This window comes from Trachypithecus francoisi, unplaced genomic scaffold (genome assembly GCF_009764315.1).
Source record: "Trachypithecus francoisi isolate TF-2019V2 unplaced genomic scaffold, Tfra_2.0 Lachesis_group0, whole genome shotgun sequence".
Taxonomy (NCBI): domain Eukaryota; kingdom Metazoa; phylum Chordata; class Mammalia; order Primates; family Cercopithecidae; genus Trachypithecus; species Trachypithecus francoisi.
Genome location: NW_022681453.1, coordinates 159,588,243 through 159,616,170, shown reverse-complemented (window position 1 = coordinate 159,616,170; position 27,928 = coordinate 159,588,243). Strand labels below are relative to the sequence as shown.

The window sequence follows — 27,928 nt, the reverse complement described above, 5'->3', positions numbered from 1 at the left end:
ATGCTTGCATCCATGTTCACTGTCCTCATCTTGGTCCCTGGCTTTGTCGCCCTCTCTTCCTCCCCTCTCTTTCTTCCTTACCACAATCCCATTCCTCCCTCTGTCTCCTTTTCCATGTCTTTCTGTCTCTTGTTAGGTCTCTCAGCTCTACTATAGTCCGTGCCTTGCACCATCCCTATGGTCACTGGGATGTCTTGGCCGAGGTGCCTCAGCCGGGGAGCTTCAGCTTGTCTGCCCGTGCGGACAGATGTGGAGAGAGTCACATGGCAATGGTGTGCACACTAGCTAAAAGTGGTGTCTTTGTGGTAACAAAAATACTTATTTTAGAACACTGATAGAAGCTTTTCTCTTAATGACTTAAGCAAAACCAAAAACCAGACACCTACTTTAGGAAGATGTCTTGTAAGAACCTATTCAGCTCATTCCTTTTTCAGTTAGAATCAAGAACATAAAGGAAACTAAAAAAAATTGCGATCATCTGTTATGTGCTAGACATTGACCCAGTGCTGCTTCTAGACAATTTTTGTATGTGTTCTCTGTTTAATATTATGATCATCTGTCAAGGTTGGTAGTTATCTTAGTTTTATAGAATGAGGGAACAGACTGGGTAAGTTGAAATAGCTAGAAGGGAGGTTTTTTGTTTTTTGCTTTTTTTGGCTTTTTGGATTTTTAAAAATAATCTGCATTTATATGCTGTTTTAAGTCTCAATAATGCATTAACTTTTTGTTCATCTCCCTGAAATATCAGCTGTCTGATAAACTACCGACAGTGGCTCTGCTGTGAGTGACTTCATTCAAAATGATAGGAAAAGTTCACAACAACTGCAAGGAAGAAATTTATTTTTTAGGCCACAGCAAGCTACGCAGCCAGACCAATGAAATCATGAGATGTCTAGACCAGTTTTTTTACTTGAATGCCAAAGCACTATACAGACCTAATAACTATAAAGTATTGTTTTATATATACATATATATATATTTTTTTTTCTTAACAACAAAAAAAATTGTTGGTTTTTGTGAGATGAGGTCTCGCTACATTGCTCAGGCTGATCTCAAATTTCTGGGCTTCAGCTATCCTCCCACCTTGTCCTCCTAAGTGCTAGGATTACAGGTGTGAGCTACCACACTTGACCAAGATATTGTTATATTCTAGTTGTAGGCTTCAGATTGATAAAAAAACAAATTGAGTCTTAATTTTTACAGTTCTCAATTGTTTATCCATGGAGTATTATTGATTATAGAGTCTCTTTTCACATTACTGTTATTCTATTCCAAATTACTATTGTGATTATTGACTCTACGTAATAAAAACTTCATTGTTAGCAAAAATGGGATTTTTACTTACTGTAATTCAGCTGTAATTCAGCTACGGCTAGAGTAAGAAGTCTTTCAACAGCCAACATTTGTTTTTCCTACTAAGGGTGTTTGAATTATTCTTCTGATAGTTTTGTTTAACCTAAAACTATCTGATTGTTTAATAAAAATGTTACATATAAATGTATTTCTCTTTCTCCCTTGGCAAACTAAATAAAATTAAATCTTTCAATGATTCAGTATATACCAGTGCTGTATGATCATCATTTTTTTAAACGTCTAAATAAACTTATCTATATCCATTAATGAGCATTAATAGTTGTCATCTTGTAAATCTTTATTTTAATTGTGGTAAAATACACATAAAATGTTCCACCTTAACCATTTTTAAATGTATAGTATAGTAATGTTAACTATATGTACATTGTACAACAGATCTCTAGAACTTTTTTATCTTGTCAAACTGAAACTCTATACCATTCCCTACTTCCTATTTTTGGGTGGAATATTACAGAGCAAATCATAGATATCATCTTATTTCCAAACAGGTAAGGACTTAAAAAATAACTACTATATATCAGTATCACATAATAGAATAATAACTTCTTAATATAACTTAATATCCAGTCTGTTCACATTTCCCCAGTTGTCCAAAAAACTCTTTTTACAATTGGATGTTTGAGTCAGAATCCCGTCAAGGTTGATATATTGCATTTGGTTGAAATGTGGGTCACCATTGAACAATAGCAGTAGAAAACCTGGGAGACTAGGTGGATATTAACCTACCCTTCATTAAAAAAAAATCTTTGTATAATTTTTTTCTTGTATGTTTTTAATATCTAAAAGTATAATTCAGAAACAACTTCTCATTCTTTGACATATATTTGCTTGAATTCATTTCTTTTAATAAGCTATTAAAATTACATAATACATGCTTATTTTAGAAAAATGAGAAAATGTGGATAAAATGAGAAATAAATGAATCACCCATAATTCTACCGTTTAGAGATTTACCATGAATAAAATTTTGGTATAGATTTCTTCTGACTTTGTGTATGCTTACATACAGTGTGCAATACAGTCATGTACTTTTGGTAGGAAAAACCTATATGCACTGTGAATGGGAAGGGAGGGGTAGTTGCAAACTTTAAAAAATACTGACAGTAGCAAAGTGTTGATAATTTTTGAAGTTGTGTGATAGGGGTTCATCATCTTACTCTCTCTATATTTGTGTATGCTTGAAATTTTCCATGAAGTAATAACTTTAAAATATATAGAATGCTTACTATGTGATCAGGTACTATGCTAAGCACTTCACAGCTTTAAAATTTTTCCTTTTTAAATATGACATGTCAACAAATTTGTAATCATAATGATTACATAGAAGTCCACCCTATCGTCAAACGTATGATGACATTTGTAACCAGTCCCTTACTGTAGAACATTTAGTTTTTTACTTTTCACTTTTGTAAATAGTGCTTAGATTAACATCCTTATATAAACATTTAGGAATATATATTTTCTTAGGAAATGGACCTTGAATTGGATTTGCTGTATAAGAGTACATTCAAATATTTTAATGTACATTGCCAAAGTTTTCTCCAATGATGGATTGATAGACTTTCTTTAGTAGTATGTGAGAATATCCATTTCCTCATATTTTCCCTACATTAAGCACTATTATTTCTTTTGACTTTCCCCACTTTTAGGCTTGTCTTTGCTAATCTTATAGGTGAAAAAAAATGATACCATTGTTTTAATATACATTGTTGTAATATGAGTGAGGTTGAGCACTTTTTTCGTCTGTTTATGGCCATCTTCATTTTTCATAAATTATTTGTGTCCTTTATTCACATTTCTTTTAGGATTTTTTTTTAATCTTATTTTATTTTCTTTTTTGAGACAGAGTCTCTGTTGCCCAGCCTGGAGTGCAGTGGCCTGATCTTGGCCGACTGCAACCTCTGCCTCCCGGGTTCAAGCAGTTCTCCTGCCTCAGACTCCTGAGTAGCTGGGATTACAGGTGCTCGCCACTACGCTCAGCTAATTTTTGTATTTTCAGTAGAGACGGGGTTTCACCTCATTGACCAGGCGGGTCTTGAACTCCAGACCTCAAGTGATCTGCCCATCTTGGCCTCCCAAAGTGCTAGCATCACACCCGGCCAGATGTTTATATTTTACTATTCTGAAAGAGCTCTTCATACACTTAAGTATGAAGTACAAGCCCTTTGCTATTATGTTACAGTTGTGTGTGTGTACTCAATTTACCTTAATTTTTTAATGGAAATACAATTATTTTATAAACAATTAATTAGAATTACTTAATTCTATCAATTTTTTCTTCAGCGTTTCTATCTTTGATATCATACTATAAAGTCTTACCTAAGTCAAATTTCTTCTAATGCTTTATCATTTCTTTTTAATGCATTTTATCTAAAAATTATTTTAGTGTAAAGTATTTGATAGGGATCTAAATTTGTTTTTTAAATGGTTATATAATTTACTGAGTATAACGTTTTCAGGAACAAAATGATTCTAAAATTCATATGGAATGATAAATGAATGATACTAGCCAACTTTTTTTTTTTTTTTTGAGGTGGATTTTCGCTCTTGTTGCCCAGGCTGGAGTGCAGTGGCGCAATCTCGGCTCGCTGCAACCTCTGCCTCCCACATTCAAACAATCCTCGTCCTCAGCATCCCAAGTAGCTAGGATTACAGGCGTTCACCACCATGCCCAGCTGATTTTGTGTTTTTAGTAGAGATGGGGTTTTACTATCCTAGTCAGGCTTGTCTCGAACTCGTGACCTCAAGTGATCCACCCGCCTCAGCCTCCCAAAGTGTTGGGATTACAGGCGTGAGCCACCGCGCCCGGTCGCCAACATTTTTTAAAAAGGAGTAATGGGGGATGTTTGTTCTATCAAATATTAAAATGTATTTTATTTAAAAGTACAGTTGTTAAACTGTAATGCTAGATGTAATAACAGAATGGTGGTTATATAGTATAAGAAAAGGATCAGTACAGTCTAAAACCAAGGTCATTTATGTTTAGAAGGCAACAAATTGCCTGCTACTTTTTCTTTTGCCTACATAATGCAAAGGAAATGTTTAAGGAAAACTTAGAGAACATTAGGAACATTTGAAAAAAATTAAAATATTAAGCCAACATAAAATATAAAATATTTACCTGATAAACAGTATGTGAAAAAAGTAGAGGTTGCTCTATATGTTTTCCTTTTGAAATGCTTAGATGAGCTGTAAGATACTCTTCAAGTTAATTTTAAATCCACTGTTAATTATATGTATATAAATGTATTTATAAGTATATATGTTATATTTTTAAAAGCATCCTTTTGCTGTCACAACTTTTGAAGAAAAAAAGACCCTAACTCAAATGTTAATCTGTTGTGTGGGTAGAAATATCAGAGTTCATTGAATTGACTTAGACGTACTGTTTAAAAGTTCGTAGTAGCATAGACACAACAGTGATAACAGGATCTTAGTGGAGCTGTGTTGTTAGCAGGCTCTTTAGGCTGCTCTCTAGTGGAAATGCTGCAAGGCTGTGGCCTGCACTGGCGCATTTGGAGTTGACAGTGATGGGGAGCTTAGTAAGGGATTGATGCTTACAATGGCCATACCTTTATACTGGGATTCTTTGGAAAATAAAAAGCCCTGTTGCTTCATATCACATTTTTCATAGTAATCTCACTATCTGGGAGAGTCCTTTTCTTGAAGCACCAGGAAGTACCTATCACACATCCGGAAGAGGATTTGAATTCAACCCCCAGTCCCCAGTTTCTTCTCCACTCTCCTTCACCCTTTAGCTGCCCACACTGGCCATTTGTTTCAGTTTCAATTTCAGTCTCCCTGATGTAAATTGCCTTCTTGATTGCTTCTTTTAACCACCTCTGCTGTGATTTGTATTGTTGAAATAACTCTACCCACTCCAGTAGAATGCTAAATGTTAGACTAATAAGAGGAATGCCTGTTTCTGGCTCAAAGAATTAGTGGTTACTGCAAAAAAAAAAAAAAAAAGTTTAAAAATATGCCAGCCTTAAAATACCTCTAAAGCCAGATAATTATCAGAAATAATCATTATTTTATAAGTATTTTAAGTAATTATTTTTGACTTTCTTAGTATTGATGAGGTATTCTTGAGATTATTATAATGCTAATAGATATTGGTGAGTCACATGTAATTTAAAATTTTCTACTAGTCACATTAAAAAGTAAAAAGGTGAAATTAATTTTAATAACTCAATATGTCAAATATTACAACATTTACTTTACATTTTTTTAACTGAGTCTTTGAAATCTTTAACTGAATTTGTGTTTTACAGTTAAGAGCACATCTCGCCGGGCGCAGTGGCTCAATCCCAGCACTTTGGGAGGCTGAGACGGGCAGATCACGAGGTCAGGAGATCGAGACCATCCTGGCTAACATGGTGAAACCCCGTCTCTACTAAAAAATACAAAAAACTAGCCGGGCGAGGTGGCGGGCGCCTGTAGTCCCAGCTACTCGGGAGGCTGAGGCAGGAGAATGGCGTAAACCCAGGAGGCGGAGCTTGCAGTGAGCTGAGATCCGGCCACTGCACTCCAGCCCGGGCGACAGAGCCAGATTCTGTCTCAAAAAAAAGACCGGGCGCGGTGGCTCAAGCCTGTAATCCCAGCACTTTGGGAGGCCGAGACGGGCGGATCACAAGGTCAGGAGATCGAGACCATCCTGGCTAACATGTGAAACCCCGTCTCTACTAAAAAATACAAAAAACTAGCCGGCGAGGTGGCGGGCGCCTGTAGTCCCAGCTGCTTGGGAGGCTGAGGCAGGAGAATGGCGTAAACCCGGGAGGCGGAGCTTGCAGTGAGCTGAGACCCGGCCACTGCACTCCAGCCTGGGTGACAGAGCCAGACTCCGTCTCAAAAAAAAAAAAAAAAAAAAAAAAAAAAACACATATTAATTCAGATTAGCCACAGTTTAGTTGTACAGTAGCCGCATGTGGGTGACTGCGATGGCAGTGCAACCCTAGTGTATTCTAGGCAATGAAAATTCAGAGTTTGTGCTTGAGTTGATTATGTACTTTTCACTATGCTTAAAAAACACTGTATTTTTGTGTGACCAAAATAGTAAATCAGTGAAAGAAGGTTATGTTCTTCATTCTGCAAAACTGAGAAGTTTATTAGTATTTAGCAAATCTAGAATCACTGGTTAAAGTATACCTTGGTTTGACTATTAGTTTATTATATCAATACTGAGTTTAAGATCACAGATTTGAGTTGATAGTATTAGGTAGCTCTTGCAGTATTAGGAAGATAGTGTTTTGCAATTATGTAGTATCTGAGTGCCCATTTGGGCAGTGGATTTCTAGCTGTGTTTTGCTAAGACCCAGGGCTGCTGTACAGATTACGGGTAGGACTAAGGGACGTTTCAGTAAGCTGGGCTCTAACCCTTTGCTCCTTCTCACCCTCACCCATTCTCTGCATTTATTTATTCTGCACAGGAAACCTTTCCTCTTTGAAAAAAAAGTTTGTATTATATTTAAAAGTTTGGAGACAGTTCCATGCTTAGCAATTGTTCTAGTGAATCTAAACCTAAATGTTGATGTTATTCCTTTATACCATTGTAGGAATCTGGTTAAAAAAAAAAAGGCTCTTTGCACTGAAATCTTGATCAGTAATTTATACAAACAGTATTTGTCTGTCTCTTCACCTCTCTTCTACCCTCTCTCTGGCTTATGGGAAGTTTTTAGCATCTACTTTATTTGACTACAGTATACAGTACAGGATTTGGACCTGTACTGCAAATAATAAAATCTTTAAATCTGCAACAGATAGACTTCCCAGAGATATTTCTACTTGTATTTCTAAAATAAAATTGTGTGCTTTTACCTTTAGAAATATTTAGAATAAGGGAAGTTTACCTCCACAGATTATTTATATTCATCTTCAGTGTGTAGATGAAGTACCAGCCAGGATGCTGGATTAAAACTTGTAAATACTGAAAAGTTTGGAGCTAAAACCCAATATTGCTGGGATGCATAGCCTAAAACATAGTAGTCAGTAGATATATCATTGAGAGAAACTAATTTGAGATGTACTATATTTGTTTACCTCTTTTAACTCAGGAAGTGTCCAAAACCTGATGACAGAACCAATCTCTCCTCCCTTATAAGCACCTTTTCCTCCAATAAACAAAAATCCACAATTTCCCCATTTCTCTGAATTTAAAGAGCATTTTGTGGTTACTTTGACTAATCTAAATATGAGTGTTTATAATGTTAAAACAGAATAATTACAACATGCTCCAGGTGGTGGGGGCAGGGGGCGGAATTTAAACTACAAATTTAGTGATTTTGAAATTCTAATTTCTAAACTTCCATCAGAAATATAATAGTGCATTATAGCTCCTATTTCCTATGTTTTAAATAGGAAATAATTCCAGCCAGGTTGCAGTTGAATTTCTGTGTAAGTAGGTAGAATACTGTAGCATCTCTTCTCCTGAGGAATCCCTTTACTTTATCCATTCTTTTCTATTTATTTATTTCTTTGAGACAGGTTCTCACTTTGTCACACAGGCTGAAGCGCAGTGGTATGATCTTGGCTGTCTGCAACTTCCGCTTCCTGGGTTTGAGTGATCCTCTCATGCCACCATGCTTGGGTAGTTTTTGTATTTTTTGTTTCTTTGTTTTGAGACAGAGTCTCATTCTGTCACCAGGCTGTAGTGCAGTGGCGCAATCTCGGCTCACTGCAACCTCCGACTCCCTGGTTCAGGTGATTCTACTGCGCCAGCCTCCCAAGTAGCTGGGATTACAGCCACGTGCCACCACGCCCAGCTAATTTTTGTATTTTGATGGGGTTTCACCATGTTGGCGGATGGTCTCGATCTTCTGACCTCGTGATCCACCTGCCTCAGCCTCCCAAAGTGCTGGGATTACAGGTGTGATCCACCGCACCTGGCCAATTTTTGATAAAGACAGGGTTTCGCCATGTTTCCAGGCTGATCTCCAACTCCTGAGCTCAAACGATCTGCCCACCTCAGCCTCCCATAGTGTTAGGCTTACAGGCATGAGCCACCACGCCCAGCCTCTCAATTCTTTCTTACCCCTTCTCAATGTATATATATTTTAGTGAGCCAGTGCTTTATGCTTTTATGGAAATAATAGTTTCATTTTAGTCTTATTCATTGATTATTTTATAATTTCCCTTTTACCTATTGATTGATAGTCTGTGTTTCTAGGCTCAGCTCGCCAATCGGAAACAGAAATTAGAGTCTGTGGAACTTTCCAGCCAGTCAGAAATTCAACACTTAAGCAGTAAACTGGAGCGGGCCAATGACACTATCTGTGCCAATGAGTTGGAAATAGAGCGCCTCACCATGAGAGTCAATGACTTGGTTGGAACCAGTATGACTGTCCTGCAGGAGCAGCAGCAAAAAGAAGAAAAATTGAGGGAATCTGAAAAACTATTAGAGGTCTGTTTTAAAATCACTGTAATTGGGGGAAGCGTGTGTATGTGTGTTTTAAGAGAGTGTTATTAAGCTAGAACTAGGTTCTACAATTTATACTTTCTTCCCTACTTTATAAATGATGGATCAGATATTGATAGTTTTGTTAATATTGTGACTGTTACATAACTTATAGTCTGACTTCCTGGCTTCTTATGAAATAGAAAAATTGTAATAATAGCTGGCTTAGAAATTTCTGGGTATTTTGCAGGTTTTGCAGGAAGAAAAAAGAACTGAAGGAAAATTACAATCATATTTGACTTTTTTTGCAGGCTCTGCAGGAAGAAAAGAGAGCATTAAGGGCAGCTCTTCAGTCTCAAGAAAATCTCATCCATGAGGGAAGAATGCAAAAGGAGAAGTTACAAGAAAAAGTAAAGGCAACTGACACTCAACATGCTGTAGAAGCTATAAGGTAAATTTAATCTTAAATATTATTCATCTTAGCCACTTAATGACTATGCATTAAGCACTAGGCTTACTTTTATTTTTATTTTATTTTCAGATAGTCTCCTTCTGTTGCCCAGACTGGAGTGCAGTGGTACAATCTCAGCTCACTGCAACCTCCACCTCTCAGGTTCAAGCGATTCTCCAGCCTCAGCCTCCCGAGTAGTTGGGACTACAGGTGCACGCCACCATACCTGGCTAGTTTTTTGTATTTTTAGAGATGGCCATTCATCATGTTGGCTAGGCTGGTCTTGAACTCCTGACCTCAGGTGATCTGCCCACCTCGGCCTCCCAAAGTGTTGGGATTACAGGTGTGAGCTGCCATGCCCGTCCAAGCACTGGTTTTAATATTGCATATTCATAATTTTATGTTTGATCGTATTGTGGATTTTCTTAATTGGCTTTAACTTCTGAGTTAGGTTTTTAAAGTGTTATAAAATTTTGTGTGGTTAATTTTCTTCTGCCACCAGTTTGGGTCCCTAACAGAGACTCTCATGTTTAGAAAGTTAGAAGCCAAGGTCAGTTTGCATGCTTTGTTAAAATCCAAACATGCAAGGAATTGTCATTCACGTCTCCTGGAGGCCTCACTTTCTTGGTGGAGTAGGTCGTGATTAGTAGCTGCTTATCAATAATAGCAGCCAGCCATTGGGCTAGCCCTCTTGCTTGATTTAAGTCTGGTGCACATTTTTATTTTTGCCAGAATTCTCCTGTAACTTTTCAGTTTTTTTGGTACAAGGTTTCAAGTGTCACTGAAGTGATTTTGCCATTTTGTCTTTTTCCCTTGAAAAACAGGCCAAATCCTAGTTAAGAAGGGAGTAAATTGCTGCTTTTTTAACTTTCAGCATCTCTTGACTGTCTTTCCTCTCCCAATATTGTTTTTATAAAGCAGGAGACAAACTGAAGAGTTCCAAAGAGTTTATCAAAAATAGTTGGGAAACACAAACTAGATGTGCATTGTTTGTGTTTGCAGAGATAAAGGCCTTAACAATCATCCTATGTCTTTCCATAGGCTACGGGAAGAATCTCTGGCAGAAAAGAAGTACACCTCTCAAGGGCAGGGGGACTTAGACAGTGTGCTCTCGCAGTTGAATTTTACCCATACTAGTGAGGAACTTCTGCAGGCAGAGGTGACTCGTCTTGAAGGCAGGTACATAATTATACACACATTTCAAAAATTTCAAGTTGTTAAAACGAATTTTTGATCATCATATTGCTAAAGTAAATGAATATAATAGTCATAGTGAAAAAAATAAGATTTTTTTCTAGCATCCACAAATGGCCTGAGTTCTTATTTCTTTTTTTTTTCTTTTTTTGTTTTTTTTTGAGATGGAGTCCCACTCTTTCACCCAGGCTGGAGTGCAATGGCATGATCTCGGCTCACTGCAACCTCTGCCTCCCGGTTCAAGCGATTCTTCCTCCCCAGCCTTCTGAGTAGCTGAGATTACAGGCGTGCGCCACCACGCCTGGCTAATTTTTGTGTTTTTGTAGAGACAGGGTTTCACCATGTTGGCCAGGCTGGTCTTGAACTCCTGACCTCAGGTGATCTACCCGCCTCAGCGTCCCAAAGTGCTGGGATTACAGGTGTGAGCCACCATGCCCTGCCTAAGTTCTTATTTCATTGAGAAGACAGAAGCAATTAAAGGAGAACTTCTTAATCTTTCTGTCATCAAAACTACCAGTCTTCCCACATCTGTGCCTTTCTGCACCTCTAAGACCAACTACTCCACTTGTGTCCTTTTTCTGTAGTTACATCCTTTCTTTTCTACATCATCAAGTTCTTTCTCTCCGCTGAATGATATCCACTGGTATAAAATATGCTATAACGTCACCCATCTGGGGGAAAAACCATCCCTTAATCCTATATCTCCGTCGAGTTATTTCCACATTTCTGTACTTCTCTTTAAGACCAAATTCTTCAAAAGAATTGTCTGTACTGACTCTACTTCTTTACCTTTCACCTGTTTAGCAGCCCTTCACTTAGGTTGTCCTCCCTACCACCTCGGAAGCAGGGTAGGAAGGGGTAACAGTTGACACATGGTGATCCTCCTTTTTGTTCTGCTGTGGTGTTGTTACTTCCTTGGGTGTTAATTGAATCCTGACTAATGCTATACCATACCCACCTAAACTCTTGTCATTGTCGTACTTATAAATTTTTTTTTGGTTTTTCATACCTCTCAACTTTTTGATTGGGAAGAGTGTGATATTTTGTTTTAAACACATGACTCATGATCATTTGTACATGGCATTTTCTGTATGTAAAAGGTAAAATTACTTTTAACATGAACTGTTAACCTTTAGGCAAACAACAAGAGAAATATCATTTTACACTTTTTAGGTTATCTTTAAGTAATACATTTTTTGTTTTTACATTTATTTCTGGTTTTGGAAACCAGTATTTTCTTTTATCTACATGTTAAATACACAAACATACATACACACACATATTTTCTGCTTTATTCCTTTTGGAATACTTGGACTACTTGAGATAATCTTTGTTATCATTGAAGTATATGTGTACTCTTCCATTTGGCTAAAATTAAGTTTATAATTTTTGACGTTGGGACAATTTACTTTTTATCACAGTTTTTTTATTGATTGGCTTTTTAGTAATGTTTAAATGAGTGATGTGATGTTTAAGATATTGGCTGGATATTTTTTGGACATCAAGAATGTAAATTATATAGTCCATTTATAGGTTTCGGGATTTTGGTTTTGTTTTAAATATGGGATCTTATTTTTGTCATACAGTTTGGAATCTGTGAGTGCAACGTGTAAACAGCTGAGTCAAGAACTAATGGAAAAATACGAAGAATTAAAGAGGATGGAAGCACATAACAATGAATACAGAGCAGAGATTAAGAAGGTAAAAATATGCATACCTAGGATTGCAAAATTATATGTGTTTATGGACTGAGCTGTGGGTTTGGAGATTAGAGGGTTTTTTTTTTTTTTTTTTGAGACGGAGTCTCCCTGCCGCCCAGGCTGGAGTGCAGTGGCCGGATCTCAGCTCACTGCAAGCTCCGCCTCCCGGGTTTACCCATTCTCCTGCCTCAGCCTCCCGAGTAGCTGGGGCTACAGGCGCCCGCCACCTCGCCCGGCTAGTTTTTTGTATTTTTTAGTAGAGATGGGGTTTCACCATGTTAGCCAGGATGGTCTCGATCTCCTGACCTCGTGATCCACCCGTCTCAGCCTCCCAAAGTGCTGGGATTACACGGGGGTTATTTTTAATGAGAGAAAAATGTAGTTCAAGGGGCCACTTGATATTTAGGAGTGGAAGAGTACATGGAATGTGCATAGGGAAAGTGCCTTCTTTCTCTGGCGTCCCCCTGATATCCAATAAATATTTTTAAGATAATTGAAGGCTGTTCCCTTTGAACTTAAAAACTTTATTTTAAAAATGTTTTAATGAAAAGTTTTCTAAAAGACATACACTGGCCGGGCGCGGTGGCTCAAGCCTGTAATCCCAGCACTTTGGGAGGCCGAGACGGGCGGATCACGAGGTCAGGAGATCGAGACCATCCTGGCTAACACGGTGAAACCCCGTCTCTACTAAAAAAAAAAATACAAAAAACTAGCTGGGCGAGGTGGCGGGCGCCTGTAGTCCCAGCTGCTCGGGAGGCTGAGGCAGGAGAATGGCGTGAACCCGGGAGGCGGAGCTTGCAGTGAGCTGAGATCCGGCCACTGCACTCCAGTCCGGGCGACAGAGCGAGACACCGCCTCAAAAAAAAAAAAAAAAAAAAAAGACATACACTTAGTGCTTGCAAAAAAATATGAACTGTCATTTAATATTTTCTTATTGCCTAAACATAGTATTTGTGGATTGTCTCCTGTGCTATGATGTGGTTGGTATCCTTGTCAGCTATTGAGGTATGCAGAGCTGTTTGTGTCTATATGAGACAGAGCTGTTGTGTCTATGTGTCCTAACTGTCCTATTTGTTGTTTTATATTTTTTGTTACTTCTTTAAGATTACTTCTAGCTCGTTTCTTCCTCTTGTTCTTTCTGTTTGTTATCCTGTGGACCAAGATACCATATGAGCAAAACTTTTAGATTCACAACTAAAAAAAAGAATGAAGGTCACAAGTACTGTCCTCTATATAGTGTGCATGGACTTTGATTCTGGTCCTCAGCACTTGAATAACCCATCTCTCCCTGTTTTGAGGTATAATAAATGATTGTAGGTATAACCACCTGACTTTCAGTACAGATATGCAACTTGGTAAATTGCTAATTTTTCTGCAGATTTAGTTCAGGAGAAATTTAATGTCTTGAGATAAGGTAAGCTTTTATTTTATTAGCTGGTAACATATTGTTCTATCTAAATGCTTTCTCTTTTGGTGCTTTCTTTTCTGCTTTCTTTATAGTTGAAAGAACAGATTTTACAGGGTGAACAAAGTTACAGTTCTGCACTAGAAGGAATGAAGATGGAAATCTCCCATCTAACTCAGGAGTTACATCAGCGAGATATCTCTATTGCTTCCATCAAAGGTTCTTCCTCAGACATGGAAAAGCGACTCAAAGCAGAGATGCAAAAGGCAGAAGAAAAAGCAGTAGAGCATAAGGTGAAGCCTGAACAAAAACTTTTTTAAATTTGAAATTTGTTTTAAAGATGGAATTGATTAAAGACATAATTTTCATAATATTTAATTCAGTGAATTTTTTTTAGATACCTGCTTTGAGCTGTGGGTATGCTGGTTAACAGAGAGTTTAGTGAGGGTGGTGCAGAGGTGAGAGTAGACACAGACAAGTAAAGTGACTGTATCAGTGGTGTATGATGAGAGTCACTAGAGATCACAAGCAGCCTGAATCTAGACCACTCGCTGCAAAGGCCTTCCAGAAGGTGTGATAGCAAAGCTAAGTTAGGAGCGAGCTGGGTGAGGGGAAGGAAAGTGTTTCAGGCACAGGAAAATACAGAGGTCTCTAAGAAGTAGTAGAACATGCTTGCTGTGGTTGAAACTAGAGTACACGTGGGATGAGTGGAAGGTATGAGACTGGAAAGCAGGGACTGGCTGCTGAAGGGCTCTGTTAGCCACATAAAGGAGTTATACTGTGAGCTTGAGGTCAGTAGGGAATGGCCACAAGCAGGAGTAAAATTCAGTGGTCTTTAAATGGAGAATAAGCAGGGAGACAGAGCACCCAGATGCTGTTACAGTGGTAAGATGGTGGCCTGAGCAGTGGGTAAGGGAGGGAGAGAGAAATGGATGAATTCTGGAGATACTGGGCTGGTAAAAATGACTAGGCATGGTATTTGATTGGCAGGGAGGGTGAGGTAGACAGAGTTAAGGAATGGTGTTCCACAGGAATTAAGCTTAGGCAACTGATGGAAAGTGATGCTCTTTAATTAAATAGAGAAAAGACAGGGATCTAGTTTGGTGAAGGATGATGAATTTGTGTGAAGAGTACACAGACTGGGGAAACTAGTGGAGAGGACTTTGGTTTAACACATTTGTTTGGAATAAAGGCTGGAATTTTGTGTGGATAATAGTCATTTCCACAGAAGGCCTGGAGTTGAAGATTAAAATCAGGATTAGGTATTTAGCTATGGCTGTCCTTTCTTCATGGTGACATTTGAAACCCCCTGAGAGACTTAATGATTATAGTGAGAAAGCATTGCATAAAAAGAGAAGTGACTCAGACCAAACTTAGGATACTTCTCATTTAGCGTATAAAAGATGTTGGAATGAAGCTTAAAAAAAGGGAGCAGTGAGGAGGAAAATCAGATAGTTTTTGCCAAGGAAAGGAATATTTTCTTTCTTTTTTTTTTTGAGACGGAGTCTCACTCTGTTGCCCAGGCTGGAGTGCAGTGGCATGATCTCGGCTCACTGCAAGCTCTGCCCCCCAGGTTCATGCCATTCTCCTGCCTCAGCCTCCCAAGTAGCTGGGACTACAGGCCCCTGCCACCACTCCCGGCTAGTTTTTTTTTTGTATTTTTAGTAGACACGGGGTTTCACCGTGTTAGCCAGGATGGTCTCGATCTCCTGACCTCGTGATCCGCCCGTCTCGGCCTCCCAAAGTGCTGGGATTACAGGCATGAGCCACCGCGCCCGGCCAGAAGGAATATTTTCAAATGGGAATGGTTAAGCACAAAAGCTAAGGGGAATGAGAACTGAAAATAAGTTATTATTTTGTGAATAAAGTACAATTCCATGTGACGTTGCAGGTAGAAGCCAAGTTGGAGGAGGCCAACACAGGAGAATGGGTAGGGATTTAAGGGATTTACCAGTGAATTGAAACTTTGCTGCTTTGTCACCTGATTTATCCTATTAGAATGATATCTTCATCCCATTCATGTTCATTCACCTTAATAACACCTTATAAATCTTTTAAGAAAGTCCATATATATATATGTATATTTATATATGTTTATATGTAAATGAAGAATATGACTTAGCCTAATGAAAATTCCATGTGGAAAATTTTGTAAGATGCATTTGATTTACATGTTATATTTATTTTTTTCTGCTTTCCCCTTTTCAGGAGATTTTGGATCAGCTGGAGTCACTCAAATTAGAAAATCATCATCTTTCTGAAATGGTGATGAAATTCGAATTGGGTTTACATGAGGTACATAAATAGAAACTTAAGTTTTTCTACTATCCATGCCTTAAAAAAAACTACTTTGTAAATATTGACATTATAAACAGAGAGTTAAGATCAACTTAGATCCTTTTGCAGAAATTTTCTCAAGGAAATGAAGGCAAAATAATGCTGGAAGTGAGCAAAATATGACTCTCCACTCCAGCAGCAGGAAGGGTTTTTGTTTGTTTGTTTGTTTTTTTGAGATGGGGTTTCGCTCTTGTTACCCAGGCTGGAGTGCAATGGCGTGATCTTGGCTCAACCTCCACCTCCTGGGTTCAAGCGATGCTCCTGCCTCAGCCTCCTGAGTAACTGGGATTACAGGCATGCGCCACCACACCCAGCTGATTTTGTATTTTCAGTAGAGACGGGGTTTCTCCATATTGGTCAGGCTGGTCTCGAACTCCCGACCTTAGGTGATCTGCCCTCCTGAGCCTCCCAAAGTGCTGGGATTACAGGCGTGAGCCACCGCACCTGGCCACAAAGGTTTTTTTTTATATTATATATGTGACAAAATATACCTACAGTCTGTGTTCTTAGTTGGAAGAATGTATATGAAGGACTTAACATAGTACCTGGCACTTAGTAAGTATGCAATACATGCTAGATGGTGGCATTTTTATTATTATTGTTAATGATTATTATGTTTATGTTATCTTTTTAGAAAGTATATTGTCTTTAAAATAATTTAGCTTTAATTTTTTTCTGCAAGATATTCACATAGTAAAATATTTTAGAATCTTTTATATTCAAGGATTTTAGTAGGTGCTATAATGAACACAGGATGAGTAAGATAGCATTCTTGCCTTTAAGAGAGATTTTGGATCAGCTGCAATCACTCAAATTACTCTAGCCTTTAAGAGACTAGAGTAATCTAGTAGCAAGGGTAAGAAATGCATACAAACTTCTGTGAAACCAGAGAGAACATGATTAGCCAACAGTGAGTTACAGCATAGATGCTCTTTTAACTGTTTTGTTACAAAGTTCCTATAATTTGTGAAATGACTCATCTATTCTGACCCATCTTTTCTTGGTGTAGGTCAGATGTCTGAAAATTGTGTAAATGCTTTTTTCCTGCATTTCCAGAGAGTATTCCTCCAAAAAGATACATAATTCCAAGGTGCTCCCTGTTTGCTCTGAAAAGTTCTAATTTCACAATCCAGGATTGTGGATACTGGGGTGGAAGAATGTGCAAAAGACTATTGTAGAGTACCTTATTTCAACTGGAAAAATGGGGGACTATTTTTGTAATCTTTCAGAAGGGTAAGATTCTCCAAACATCATGAAGCCATAGAGGATTTACAACATAAAAATGTGAAGTTTCTGGAAGGTAAAAGGCCTTATTAAAAAAGGTTAATAGGGAGAAAACAATTTATAATCAGACAAAAGGTTAATGTAAATTATTAATACATAAAAATTCCCTACAAAGATAATGAGAAGATAATCCAGTAGAAAAATAGGCAAAGGATGTAAGTAGATACCTCACAGAATTAATATAAATATCTAGTAAACAAAGAAAACTGTTCAACCTCTCTAATAAAGCAAAATAAATAGACATTCTTTTACTAATTGGTTTGATAATAACCTTTAAAAACTAATATATAGCCAGTGTTAGAAAGATGTAAGGAAACAGATTGATTGCACTGTCAATGAGAAAGTGAATTGATATGGCCTTTCTAGAGGACAGCTTAGCAATATCCATCAAATGCGTAAATACATATAGCCTCTAAATTCCTGGGTCATGTGTGTTTCTGATTTTGGTAATCATTGCTGAATTGTTTTCAGAATGGTGTTATCTTTTTACATTCCCTTAGAAACCATTCTCTAGGAGCAAATGTGCATAAAATGGTCATTGCAGTATTGTTTGCAATGTCCAAAATTTTGAAATAAACTATTTATTTCAGTGGTTAATTTGTGATTTTATGAATATTACGCTGTCATGGAAGGTGGCAGGTGAAAACACTCATCTGATCTTGCTGTATCCTCAAATCCCTCTAAAACTATCATGAAAGGATTTATTTTTAAAGCACAAATCCACAAGTTTGGGAATAATAGGAGAGGAGACAATAGCTAAACATTTTATAAGGTGGAAGATGGGAAGGAAGGGAGGGAGGGAACTTGATATCCCCTAATAAAGCCAATATTAAGCTAGTAGTGGAGAACTCTAAGAACGAAACTGATTTACACCACAGAATTCTGTAAAGGCTTAGGATTCGGCAGTACTTGATTGAGAGACTCTTATGCAGTGATTATCTGTTCATATTTAAGAATTGAGAACTCTTGGGGAACTTTAGCCAGACCATGACCAGAGATGCTGTTCATCTTAATTTCTCCTGAAACTTCCAGCTGTCAATAATAGTGGTAATACTGTTCTTTCTTTACACAGCTAGATGTGTGCTTGCTACTCAGTTTTCATATTACCTTTCATACTCATTTATCTATAGTAATTGTTTATAAAATAATAACTTAGAGAAATTTTTAAAACATACCTGAACAAAGGTAAGCATCATCATTTTTTAATAAGTGTGTTTAATGACATCAGACATCAAACTGGTGAAAACCGTGTCAGCAGTTTAAGCTTTCTCTAGTTTTGAATTTACATACAGTGTGAATATGTTGTACATATTATGAAGAATAATTATTAGAAAGTGCCCTTTTGCATTTTACCATGTAGAAAGCTGAAGTTACTTGTACAAATGAATGTTTGGGTTAAATGTCTATTTTAATAAATTACCTAATTATCTTAGTAATGAAATAACAGCTCTGATAAAATACATTATTTACCATGTTTTAAAAATTGATAATAGTTTCATTTTAACTCATATGTCCTGCAGATGTTCTTCTCTGATATCTTGTCTGGCATTTACAACTTGTTGAAAGATTTTGTAGCTCTTAGTCACTACTTGTACACAGGTAGTTGACAGATATATTTTAAAGTTTATGTTTTTGTTAGGAAAATTATGTTTGTTAGACCATTCTTGACGAGCTTACTTTCAGAATTTTTTTTTTTTTTTTTTTGCAGAAAAGACCAGGCTAACCCATGGTATTAAACTCCAAAGATTACCATAACTTTGCATAATGCTAATTAAAATATTTTGTCATCAGAAAAAAAATCACCCAGACTACCATTTTTTCAAGTAGTGTCTTACCAGGAAACACCTCGAATTGAAGAGCAATCAAATATATGATACCAGATAGCAATAGTAATTCCCACTATGTACTTGAATCCTGCCTTATCATGTCCAAATTTATATATGAGTAGATATCAAAGTTGTAGAAAAGTGTTTAATATTAGAGGGTATTTATTTTAAAGTTGTCCCTGCCAGCCAGATTTTTTTCTCAGAACTTTTTGTTCAAATTTCTTTCCTTGAACTAGGTCTCTGTTTTCTTCCACTGGTATTCTGGGCCTATTCAACCTTCACCTTCTTGCAGAAGAAACATGGCCACTATTTTCCTTCTTTTTCCCTGTTTCTGATTCCCTCTTACAACTTTCCTCCATCCTGGTTCCATCCTTCCTCCACCTCCTTGGAATTCCTTGCCATACAAGGAAGCCCATTGTGCTTCTAGTGTTCCACCAGCATTTACTTGAAGAATTCTTTATCTCTGTTAGTCTTAGAGGCCTAAAAACAAATCTTCACTTTTTCTAAATTAAAGCCATAGATTAACTACTTACAACTAAAAAATACTGAATTTTCCAACCAGCAGTATCACAGATCACAAGTATTCTTGTACAGATTAAGTGACTCTAGTATTCTTTTTTATTAGGCAAAAGAGATTTCACTAGCAGATCTCCAGGAGAATTATATTGAGGCATTAAATAAATTAGTGTCTGAAAATCAACAACTACAGAAAGATTTGATGAATACCAAATCTCAGCTGGAGATTTCTACTCAGATGTGCAAAAAACAAAATGACAGGATCTTTAAACCAACACACAGCAGAACAACTGAGTTCAAGAATACAGAGTTCAAGTAAAATTTCTTAAAAGTTTATTTAAAATGTGTATTGATACAATATAATTCTCATTTCTTTGAGAACAATTTCTGACTTACAGAAATTAAATCTTCATCAAAGGACTCCATGTTTAATTCTGAAGTATAGTGTACACAAGTAAAGCTATGATCATGTTAAAAAATGGGTGGGGGAGGTGTATAGCATTTTCATTAAAGCTTTTGTTTTGTACACTCTGGATGTCAGTGTAAACAACATGTGTATTACCTGAGACTTTTCATGCTCTTCAACCCCATTTGCCCATAAGAAGTAGAATTTGGCTTTTTATAAACAGCTTCCATTGGGTTTTTAGTCAGTTTGTTATAGGCTGTTACCATAAGAAATAAGCATTCAGTGAAAAGCCACCTGGCTTCAGCTCATGTTATATGGCTTACATGTTTTCCTACCCAAAGCCTTTGCTGACATGGTCACCTCTACTCCTACACCAACCCAACCCTCTAGTGAGGTTAGGTGCCTTCTTAGGTGCACAGCACTTCTCCTGTCCCAGCACTAACCACCTAGATTACCTGGCAGCTTGTTTGTCTTTCTTGCTATACCATAAGTGTGTGAGGGCAGGGACCTGGTAGTGGGGATTGGATATTTGGGGCCTGAATGAATGAAAGAACACCTGATCTCAGTAGGTTGCTCATTTTGTAAATTCTAGCCTTATTAGTTAGGCTGTTGGCTTAAGCAAATTTCCTACATTTCTGTTGGAGAGAGAAAAGTTGCTACAATTTTTTATTTGTTTTGTTTTCTAATCTACCATCCAGGCCAACCCATGGCCAGCACAGACATGATGGAATAAAGACTGAGCACTACAAAACAGGTCTTCATTCTCCAAGAGGACAAGCGTCGGATAGTATAGACCCCATGTCTAGGGTGCTAAGCCCCCTGGGTCCTCAAATCAGCCCTTGCAGCTCCACCAGGTCTTTGACTTCCTACTCTCTGTGTAAAAGTCACTCTTTGCCTTCAGCGCTAGATACAAATGAAGCCAATTTTTCTGACACTGTGTCTGAGAGTATGAATGACCAAGAAGAGTTTATGTCTTCGGTATGGAAACTTTCTGATCTTATTAATTTGTTAGTTTTTTAGTTTGATTTTATTTTTTTTTTTAAGGGTGAAGAGGGTGGTTTTTTTTTCCTTACTGGTTCTTTTATCATAAGTACTCTTCATTATTCTCAGGTATATCCCTGTCATACAGTTTTTGCTTGTGAAGACACTTTCAGCCAAGACTACTTTTCAAAATGTTCTGAAATGTGTTATAGTTATTCATTTGTCTTTAACACTTCTTGGAAATTCCCTTCCTGCCCTTTTAAGAGATGCTCAATTTTCTTCTGGAATGGTTAGTTCAAGAAATGTCTCTGGATGCCAACATAGTCCTGAGACACAGGCAGTGAAGGAGGAAAAGAGGAACTGCTGGAAAGAAGAAAGGGAGTTCGGAGGTAGAGGAAGTCTGTGCCTCTGATGTGTGCAGAGCATGGCTTGGGTGTCACAGATGGTGGCCCTCAGAGCAGAATGTGCCTTGGACACCATGCCGGTCCCTTGCTCCTTCCACTGCTGTGCAGCCTGCACCATCTTTTTGCCTTCTGCACCAAAGCACTTGCCATGGGCCCTTCATTTCCTGTCACCAGCTGCAGCCGTATAGCCATGAAAGTGCAGTATTTTTGACCTATTAATGTGCCACCAAATCCATGGAAAGGTTTTCTTTTATTTTTCAAAATAAGTCCTCACTTCACTTTCTTCCTAAGTTTAGCAGCAAAATTATTTTGGCACCAAAACTTTCCCTGGCCTGAACTGATGTGTTAGTTTGTATAGACTTTCTCTGTTCCACTTAGTGTGAATATCCATGCGTTTTGCTTCAGAAATATCAGTGTGTTTGGTTATGGGATGTGCCCTCAGACTCCACTGGGGTGATACAGTTGATCCTCATTATTCACAGATTCTGTATTTGTGAATTTGTCTACTCCCTAAACTTTATAACTCCCAAATCAGTATGTGTAGCACTTCCACAGTCATTCGTGGACATATGCAGAGTGGCCAAAAATTTGAGTGACCGACTTGCACAATCCCAGCCAAGGTTGAAGTAGGCAGCACTCGGCCTTGTCCCTGCTTATGCGGAGGTGACCAGAGGGTGGAGATGGATGGGGCAGCACAGTGTAGGGAAGAAGCTCAGCTCCACGCCAGATAGAGGAATGGATAGAGTCTGAGTCCCAGCCTCGGCACCAGTTAGTGGGGCGGCCTCAGGAGAGTTACCACTTCGGATCCTCATGTCTCTCATGTGAAATAAAAAATACAGAATCCACCAGAATGAGTTGTTCTAGGATTTAGGATTGTACTCTGTGTGGGGTGTGTGTATGTGTGTGTGTATATTTGTTGTATGTGTATATTTCCCTGGGCCAAAAATTCTGTGTTTGCTAATTCAGTGTTCTGGGTGACTTTATAGAACACAATGACTACTGTTGTGAATGAGTATTGACTGCATATGGCATATGTTCTGTACTACCTTTCTAAAAATCAGAATTCTGAAACATCACTAGCCTCAAGGGTTTCAGATAAGGGACTGTGGACTGAAAATTTGGAGGAGAAAAAATATTGATTTTAGCTGGCATCTAATTTATTTTTGTTAAATTTTCTGTGCTTTAAAATGAAAGTGACATACTCAGGTTTTTAAAGTGAGTTTGAAATAATAGGCATTAACTATGGAAGGATATATAAGTCTAAACTGAAACGTTCTTCAGACCAATAACTAATATATGATACTTTATATGATTACAACTTGGGTCAGAAAGGGACAGATCTGTGTTAATTTTTACAGAACTTACTGAGTTTTGTTCTTTTATTGCTCTTATTATTAGGATGAAAACCAAAAAAGTCTCTTCAAAGGAAAACAATCACCTTTTAATATTGCTAGTTAGAAAATGTCATGAACAGTGTGTCTTAGAAATATAATATTCTACTTATTTACACATGTCAAAATTTGTCTCTCTTCCAGTGTTCCTTGCCTGTTTCTCCCCTTGGTTCAATAGCTACTAGATTTTTGGAAGAGGAGGAACTGAGGTCTCATCACATTCTAGAGCGCTTGGATGCCCATATTGAAGAACTAAAAAGAGAGAGTGAAAAGACAGTGAGACAATTCACAGCCTTAAAGTAGCCTCTTAAAAAAATCACAATCTTGGAAATAAAAAGAAACACCAAAGAGTTACTGTCATCTGAAGTAGCAGCTCTTTAAAAACATGAAGAGATAAAATTATAAAAATGATACATCTAAAGCAGTGGTGAAGAAAGCTGAAAAACCAATACTTTTGATAGGCATTTTCTCTGCACTGGTTTGTTTGAAGGACTTCCTCCAGCGATAAGTTGTGAGAATAAACCACTTTGCTAGACTTTTTTCTCATATGAATATGTATTATCATAAAGTGATACTTATCTTGCTGACTTAAATGTGAATAGCTGTGTACTAATTGAAATAAGGATTTTATGATACATGTTGAAAATAAAGTAACTGCAGGAACTTTCTTTAAGGGAAATGTGTAGAAGCATGGATTTAGGGGTCAGACTTATCTGGATTGATAGACTGGTTTTGCCACTTACCATCCAACTGGGCTGGTTATTTACTAGGCTGGTAGCCCCTCTTAGCCAAGGGGCTGGTGGTGTATAAAGTCAGGCTGGCAGTGAATAAGCGGGGTAGGCTAAAGAACCTTAGCAAGCAGTCCTCTCTTGCTCAGCACTCATGCAGAGGAGAGAGGCAGGGAGGGCAAGGGACTGGCTTTCGTGCGTGGTGCCCATGGAATATCCATTGGAAATAAATGTTCAGCGTCTGCACTGCTGAGGACAAGTTTAGATGGGAGATAAAGATCTGGATGTTGATGTGCCAGAAGCATTTGAAATCATGGGAGTTGATAAGATCCACCAGGGAGGCTGTGGAGAGAGAGAGGAGCAGGAGGCTGGGTTTGGGGCCCTGAAAGATGCCAGCATCTGAGGATCACAGGAAATAGATCTAGCAAAGGAACTAGAATGTGAGTTACAGATGAGACAGGTCAGTGTAGTGTACTTGCCAACTCAAGGGTATGGCCCCTGTGAATCCTCTTTCTCTAGTGGATCTTTCCCATTAGCATAAAGCATCCTGTTATTTCCCCTTTTTTAAAAAAAACCTCATTTTTTTTTTATACCTGTCTATCTACTGCTCTGTGTGTTTATTTGCTTCCCTTCACCCAAACACTTCTGGAAAGAGATGTCTGCAGTGACTCTTTCCAGTTTCTCACCTCGCCCCACCGCAGTTCTCTTCCTAACCCTCTCTACCACCATTTCCATCCCCAGACTGCTTTCTTGCTCTTGAGTTCACCAGTGACCTAATCAGCGTCTGAGCATCATTCAGCACAGCTGGACTCTCTCTTGGCTTCTAAGACCTGGAGCTTCTGGTTTCATCTCTGCCTCATCCTCCACTCCATCTCATGGCTTTTCCTCTTCTAACCTCTAAGTCAGAGGGCCCCCTAGAGCTCTGTCATGGGTTTTCTCCCTCAGCATTCTCTTCCCTAGAAGTTTCCATTCCAATCTCAAGCTCTTAATGCCACTTACAGGCCAGTGACCCTTACATTTATTACTAATCTTGACCTCTCCCAGAGCTGCTGTCTTAGATACCTAGCTGCTTATGCGATGTCTTCACTTGGATGTCTGACAAACATCTTGTTTCCAAGAGAGAACTCTTTATTCTCCCTCTTGCTAAGATTCCATATCATAGCATTATGTTTGCCTGTTCCTAAGAATTGCTCGTAATTCCTTCCTTACCCACGTCTGCATATCCAGTCATTTGGGAGGTCCTGAATCTTCCCCCAGAATCTTATCTCAGACCCAACCATTTCCCTCCTGCACTTCTACCACCTGATCCAGACTACTTCTCTCTCACCCTGATTCTGGCAGTAGCCTCCTAACTGATACTACTCACACCAGTAATTCAGGGAACTTCTGGAGTTATCCTTTAGAATTGTAAATGAAACAGTGTCACCACTGCTTCCCTTTAGACTCTTCCAAGGCTTCTCTTTTTTTTGATAGAGATGGAGTTTCACTGTGTCGCCCATGCTGCAGTACAGTGGCAGGATCTCGGCTCACTGCAGTCTCTGCCTCCCGGGCTCAAGTGATTCTTCTGCCTTAGCCTCCCGAGTAGCTGGGATTACAGGCGCATGCCACCAGGCCCAACTAATTTTTGTATTTTTAGTAGGGTTTCATGATGTTGGTCAGGCTGGCCTCGAACTCCTGACCTCAAGTGATCCACCTGCCTCAGCTTCCCAAAGTGCTGGGTTACAGGCGTGAGCCACTGTGCCCAGTCCCAAGACTTCTTACTGCACTCAGAATAAAATCCAAATGAATTAGTATAGCCTACAGGGCCTCAATAATCTGGGCCTAGTCTCCCATTGCATCATCCTTTACTGTGCTCCACCCATGCTGTCCTCCTTTATGTTTATTGAGTGCAACAAGCTTTAACCTGTTAGGGTCTTTGACTTGCAGTTTACCCTGAATATTCCCTTTCTCTTACCTCACCTGTGATTGGCATTTTCCTCCTTGCAGGCCTGCACTCTGGCATCCTCTCATGAGCAAGCCTTCTTTGACTGCTGCCTCCCAAACCTGCTTCTCCCCATTTCTCTAGCTCATTGGCCTGCGTTATTTCCTTCATAGTGCCCACCACTATCTGAAATCATTTCATTACTTGATTTGTGTTTGTATTGTCTATTTCTGCCGTTAGAATTAAAACTCCTTGAGGGCAAGAACTTTGCATCTGGTTCATGGTGGGATCCTCATTACCCGGCACAAGCCCAGCACTTAGGAGAGGCTCAGCTAATTGGAACCAATGGAAAATGCCATTCCTGAGGTGCACCACATCATTTCTTTCGTGTTGGTGTGCATGCTGTCCTTCAGTTTGCCTCCTCTTCCCACACCCTGTCATGTGCTCTTGAAACTCCCTATTTACTTGGCTACTTTATCTGGCTTGGCAAAGCTTTCCCCTGTACTCTGACCCACATCGGGGAACATTTCTCCTCATTGCTCTCACAGCACCCTGTGTGTGGCCCTGACCAGACTGTGCTATCCTCTTTGATTTCTATCTCTCAGGGGCTAGGTCCTGCCGACATCCTCAGTCAGCATGCTGCCTAACACGTAACATCCTAAGCAAATACTGGGTGGATGAAAATCACTGCTATTCAAGTCTTCGTTGTATTTATCAGTAAAACTGAAATAATATCTAATGGGGTCGAGAAGATTTACTGAAAATATGTATCTGAAAGGGCTTTGCAGATTTTCTAAAAGTACTGTACCTATGTGCAGTGCTATTATATTCAGGAGATTTTTGAGTTTTAGACAGTCCCAAGCTTCAGCTTAAAATCTGTAGACTGCAACCCGTTTCTGAAATGTTTGTACTACATGTTGACTAGGAGGAACAATGACAGACTCTAGTCACCGGAAATACTTAAGGAATCATGAGGTACTATGTGTTTCCTTAAATTTGTACTGTTTTTTAAAGCTGAAGTATTTAGTCATTAATGGGTTATCCAAATTTGTCAGAAAATTCGACTGTAATTTAATGTCTCACCTTCATTTTTCAAAAAGATATATTAATACCAAATATTAAAATGTGTCAAGACTAAATCTGAGTTAGTGTCTTAACACACATTTTCCAAAATCTCTCAGAGATCAGGGTACCCAAATGAGATGAAAAGATTAGGGATCAGTAGTCTACTTTTGGTGTTTACAGATAATGTTTTATTGGGCAAGTCATCTCATTCCTCTTGTCCTGGATTCCCAATGAATTTTCATCTGGATTCCTATGCAGATTTTAGCTGAAGAGGGTAAAGTTGACTTCCCACTGTGGGCTGGACGTTACCTTCCCTTGCAGCCTCATTTGATCTCAACAAGTGTAGAAAAAATACTACAGCACTCTGTGTTTCTATGACTCTGCTTAAACCCAAACAATTCTTACCTTCTCTGTCTTACATACACATAACACCTGGTAAAGCGTGGGTGAAGATTTTCTGTTTGCAAAACACTCGAGTCCAGTACTGAAAAGTTATAGATAAGAAAGATAACTATAAAATAAACTCTATGGCATGAGAACATAGGTTAAGCAAACAGTTGTCATGAACAGCATTGAAATGTAGAAAAAGTTAGAAATGTGTCAGCTTGTCCCAAAACAGCTTGAAATAGTATAAATGCATCAAAAAGGAAACAAACAGAATCAGGGCAGAGGAAAAATGAGGGCTGTAAACATTGATTCACTAATGAATCTAGTTACCCAGTTCAGTTGCCAGAGGAAGGCAGCCAAGTTACCTCTGAGCTTCAGATGGGGAAAAGCAGAGAAGAAAACATTTACCTAAAAGTTTTATGGTACTCATAAGATTAAAAAAAAAAATCATAGACTTAAGAAAAGCACAGATTTTTTCTCCATGTTTGAATCAGCATTTTGTAAAGTGTGAGCATCCAGAAGAGAAGTCCAACATTTTCATAACTGGTAATAATCTGCACAGCTCCCCCTACAGTGTGCTTCGCTGTGGGTTGATGGCATAAGGCTGACATCCAAATTCGGGGGAAACTGTTCTGAGAGGGCCCCAAACATGATGGTGTAAAGCTCTCATGGCCTGGAAAGGGAAAATTTAGAGGGATGATGGACTGCTTTAAACCAATCTTTTGTAAAAGCTATTTCTCCACTGTGCGATTTCGATAATTCAGGCAATACAGTTCACATCTCTTTTTTTCTCTCTGTGAGGAACTAGAATTTGGGAATTTTATGTTGCCCATTAAGGTCAGGTTCAATTATTTGACAATCATCCAATCAGAAGAACTTTTGCACTCCTCTTATGAAAAGAACGTAAGGGAGTAGTTGATGGGGGAAGGTCTAGAACTCCTTGGTATTAAATGCAAAACATTTGTTCATGTTCATAATATATTAATAATATTGAATGCAAAAAATGTGCATGTGTGCATTTTTCTGGGGAGAAGATTCATAATTTTCATTAGAATCTTGAAGGTGTCTGTGAATCAAAAAGAGATTAAAAACCATAGCTTTAGGGACTAGAGTTCTCCCAGAATGGTATCCTGTTTCCTGGGGAAAGACATAAAATGTCTTCCGG

General features: G+C 38.4%; 1 protein-coding gene across 34 annotated transcripts in view; it reads left to right on the top strand.

Moving 5' to 3' along the window:
- The window catches only part of CEP63 (centrosomal protein 63), an 86,934-nt gene extending 59,736 nt beyond the window's left edge, over positions 1-27,198 (top strand). For 17 of the 34 annotated variants that reach the window (XM_033212590.1, XM_033212596.1, XM_033212595.1 and 14 more), the window contains 9 exons: positions 8,540-8,773; positions 9,079-9,218; positions 10,260-10,397; positions 11,999-12,113; positions 13,613-13,810; positions 15,726-15,812; positions 19,590-19,795; positions 20,585-20,864; positions 22,807-27,198. In XM_033212590.1, coding sequence (XP_033068481.1) covers positions 8,540-8,773; positions 9,079-9,218; positions 10,260-10,397; positions 11,999-12,113; positions 13,613-13,810; positions 15,726-15,812; positions 19,590-19,795; positions 20,585-20,864; positions 22,807-22,965 — 1,557 coding nt within the window. In that variant the 3' untranslated portion in view covers positions 22,966-27,198. Of the gene's footprint in view, positions 1-8,539; positions 8,774-9,078; positions 9,219-10,259; positions 10,398-11,998; positions 12,114-13,612; positions 13,811-15,725; positions 15,813-19,589; positions 19,796-20,584; positions 20,865-22,806 lie in introns of those variants that run through there. The other 17 variants (XM_033212617.1, XM_033212618.1, XM_033212615.1 and 14 more) reach the window with 8 other exon arrangements.
- The last annotated feature ends 730 nt before the right edge of the window (positions 27,199-27,928 follow it).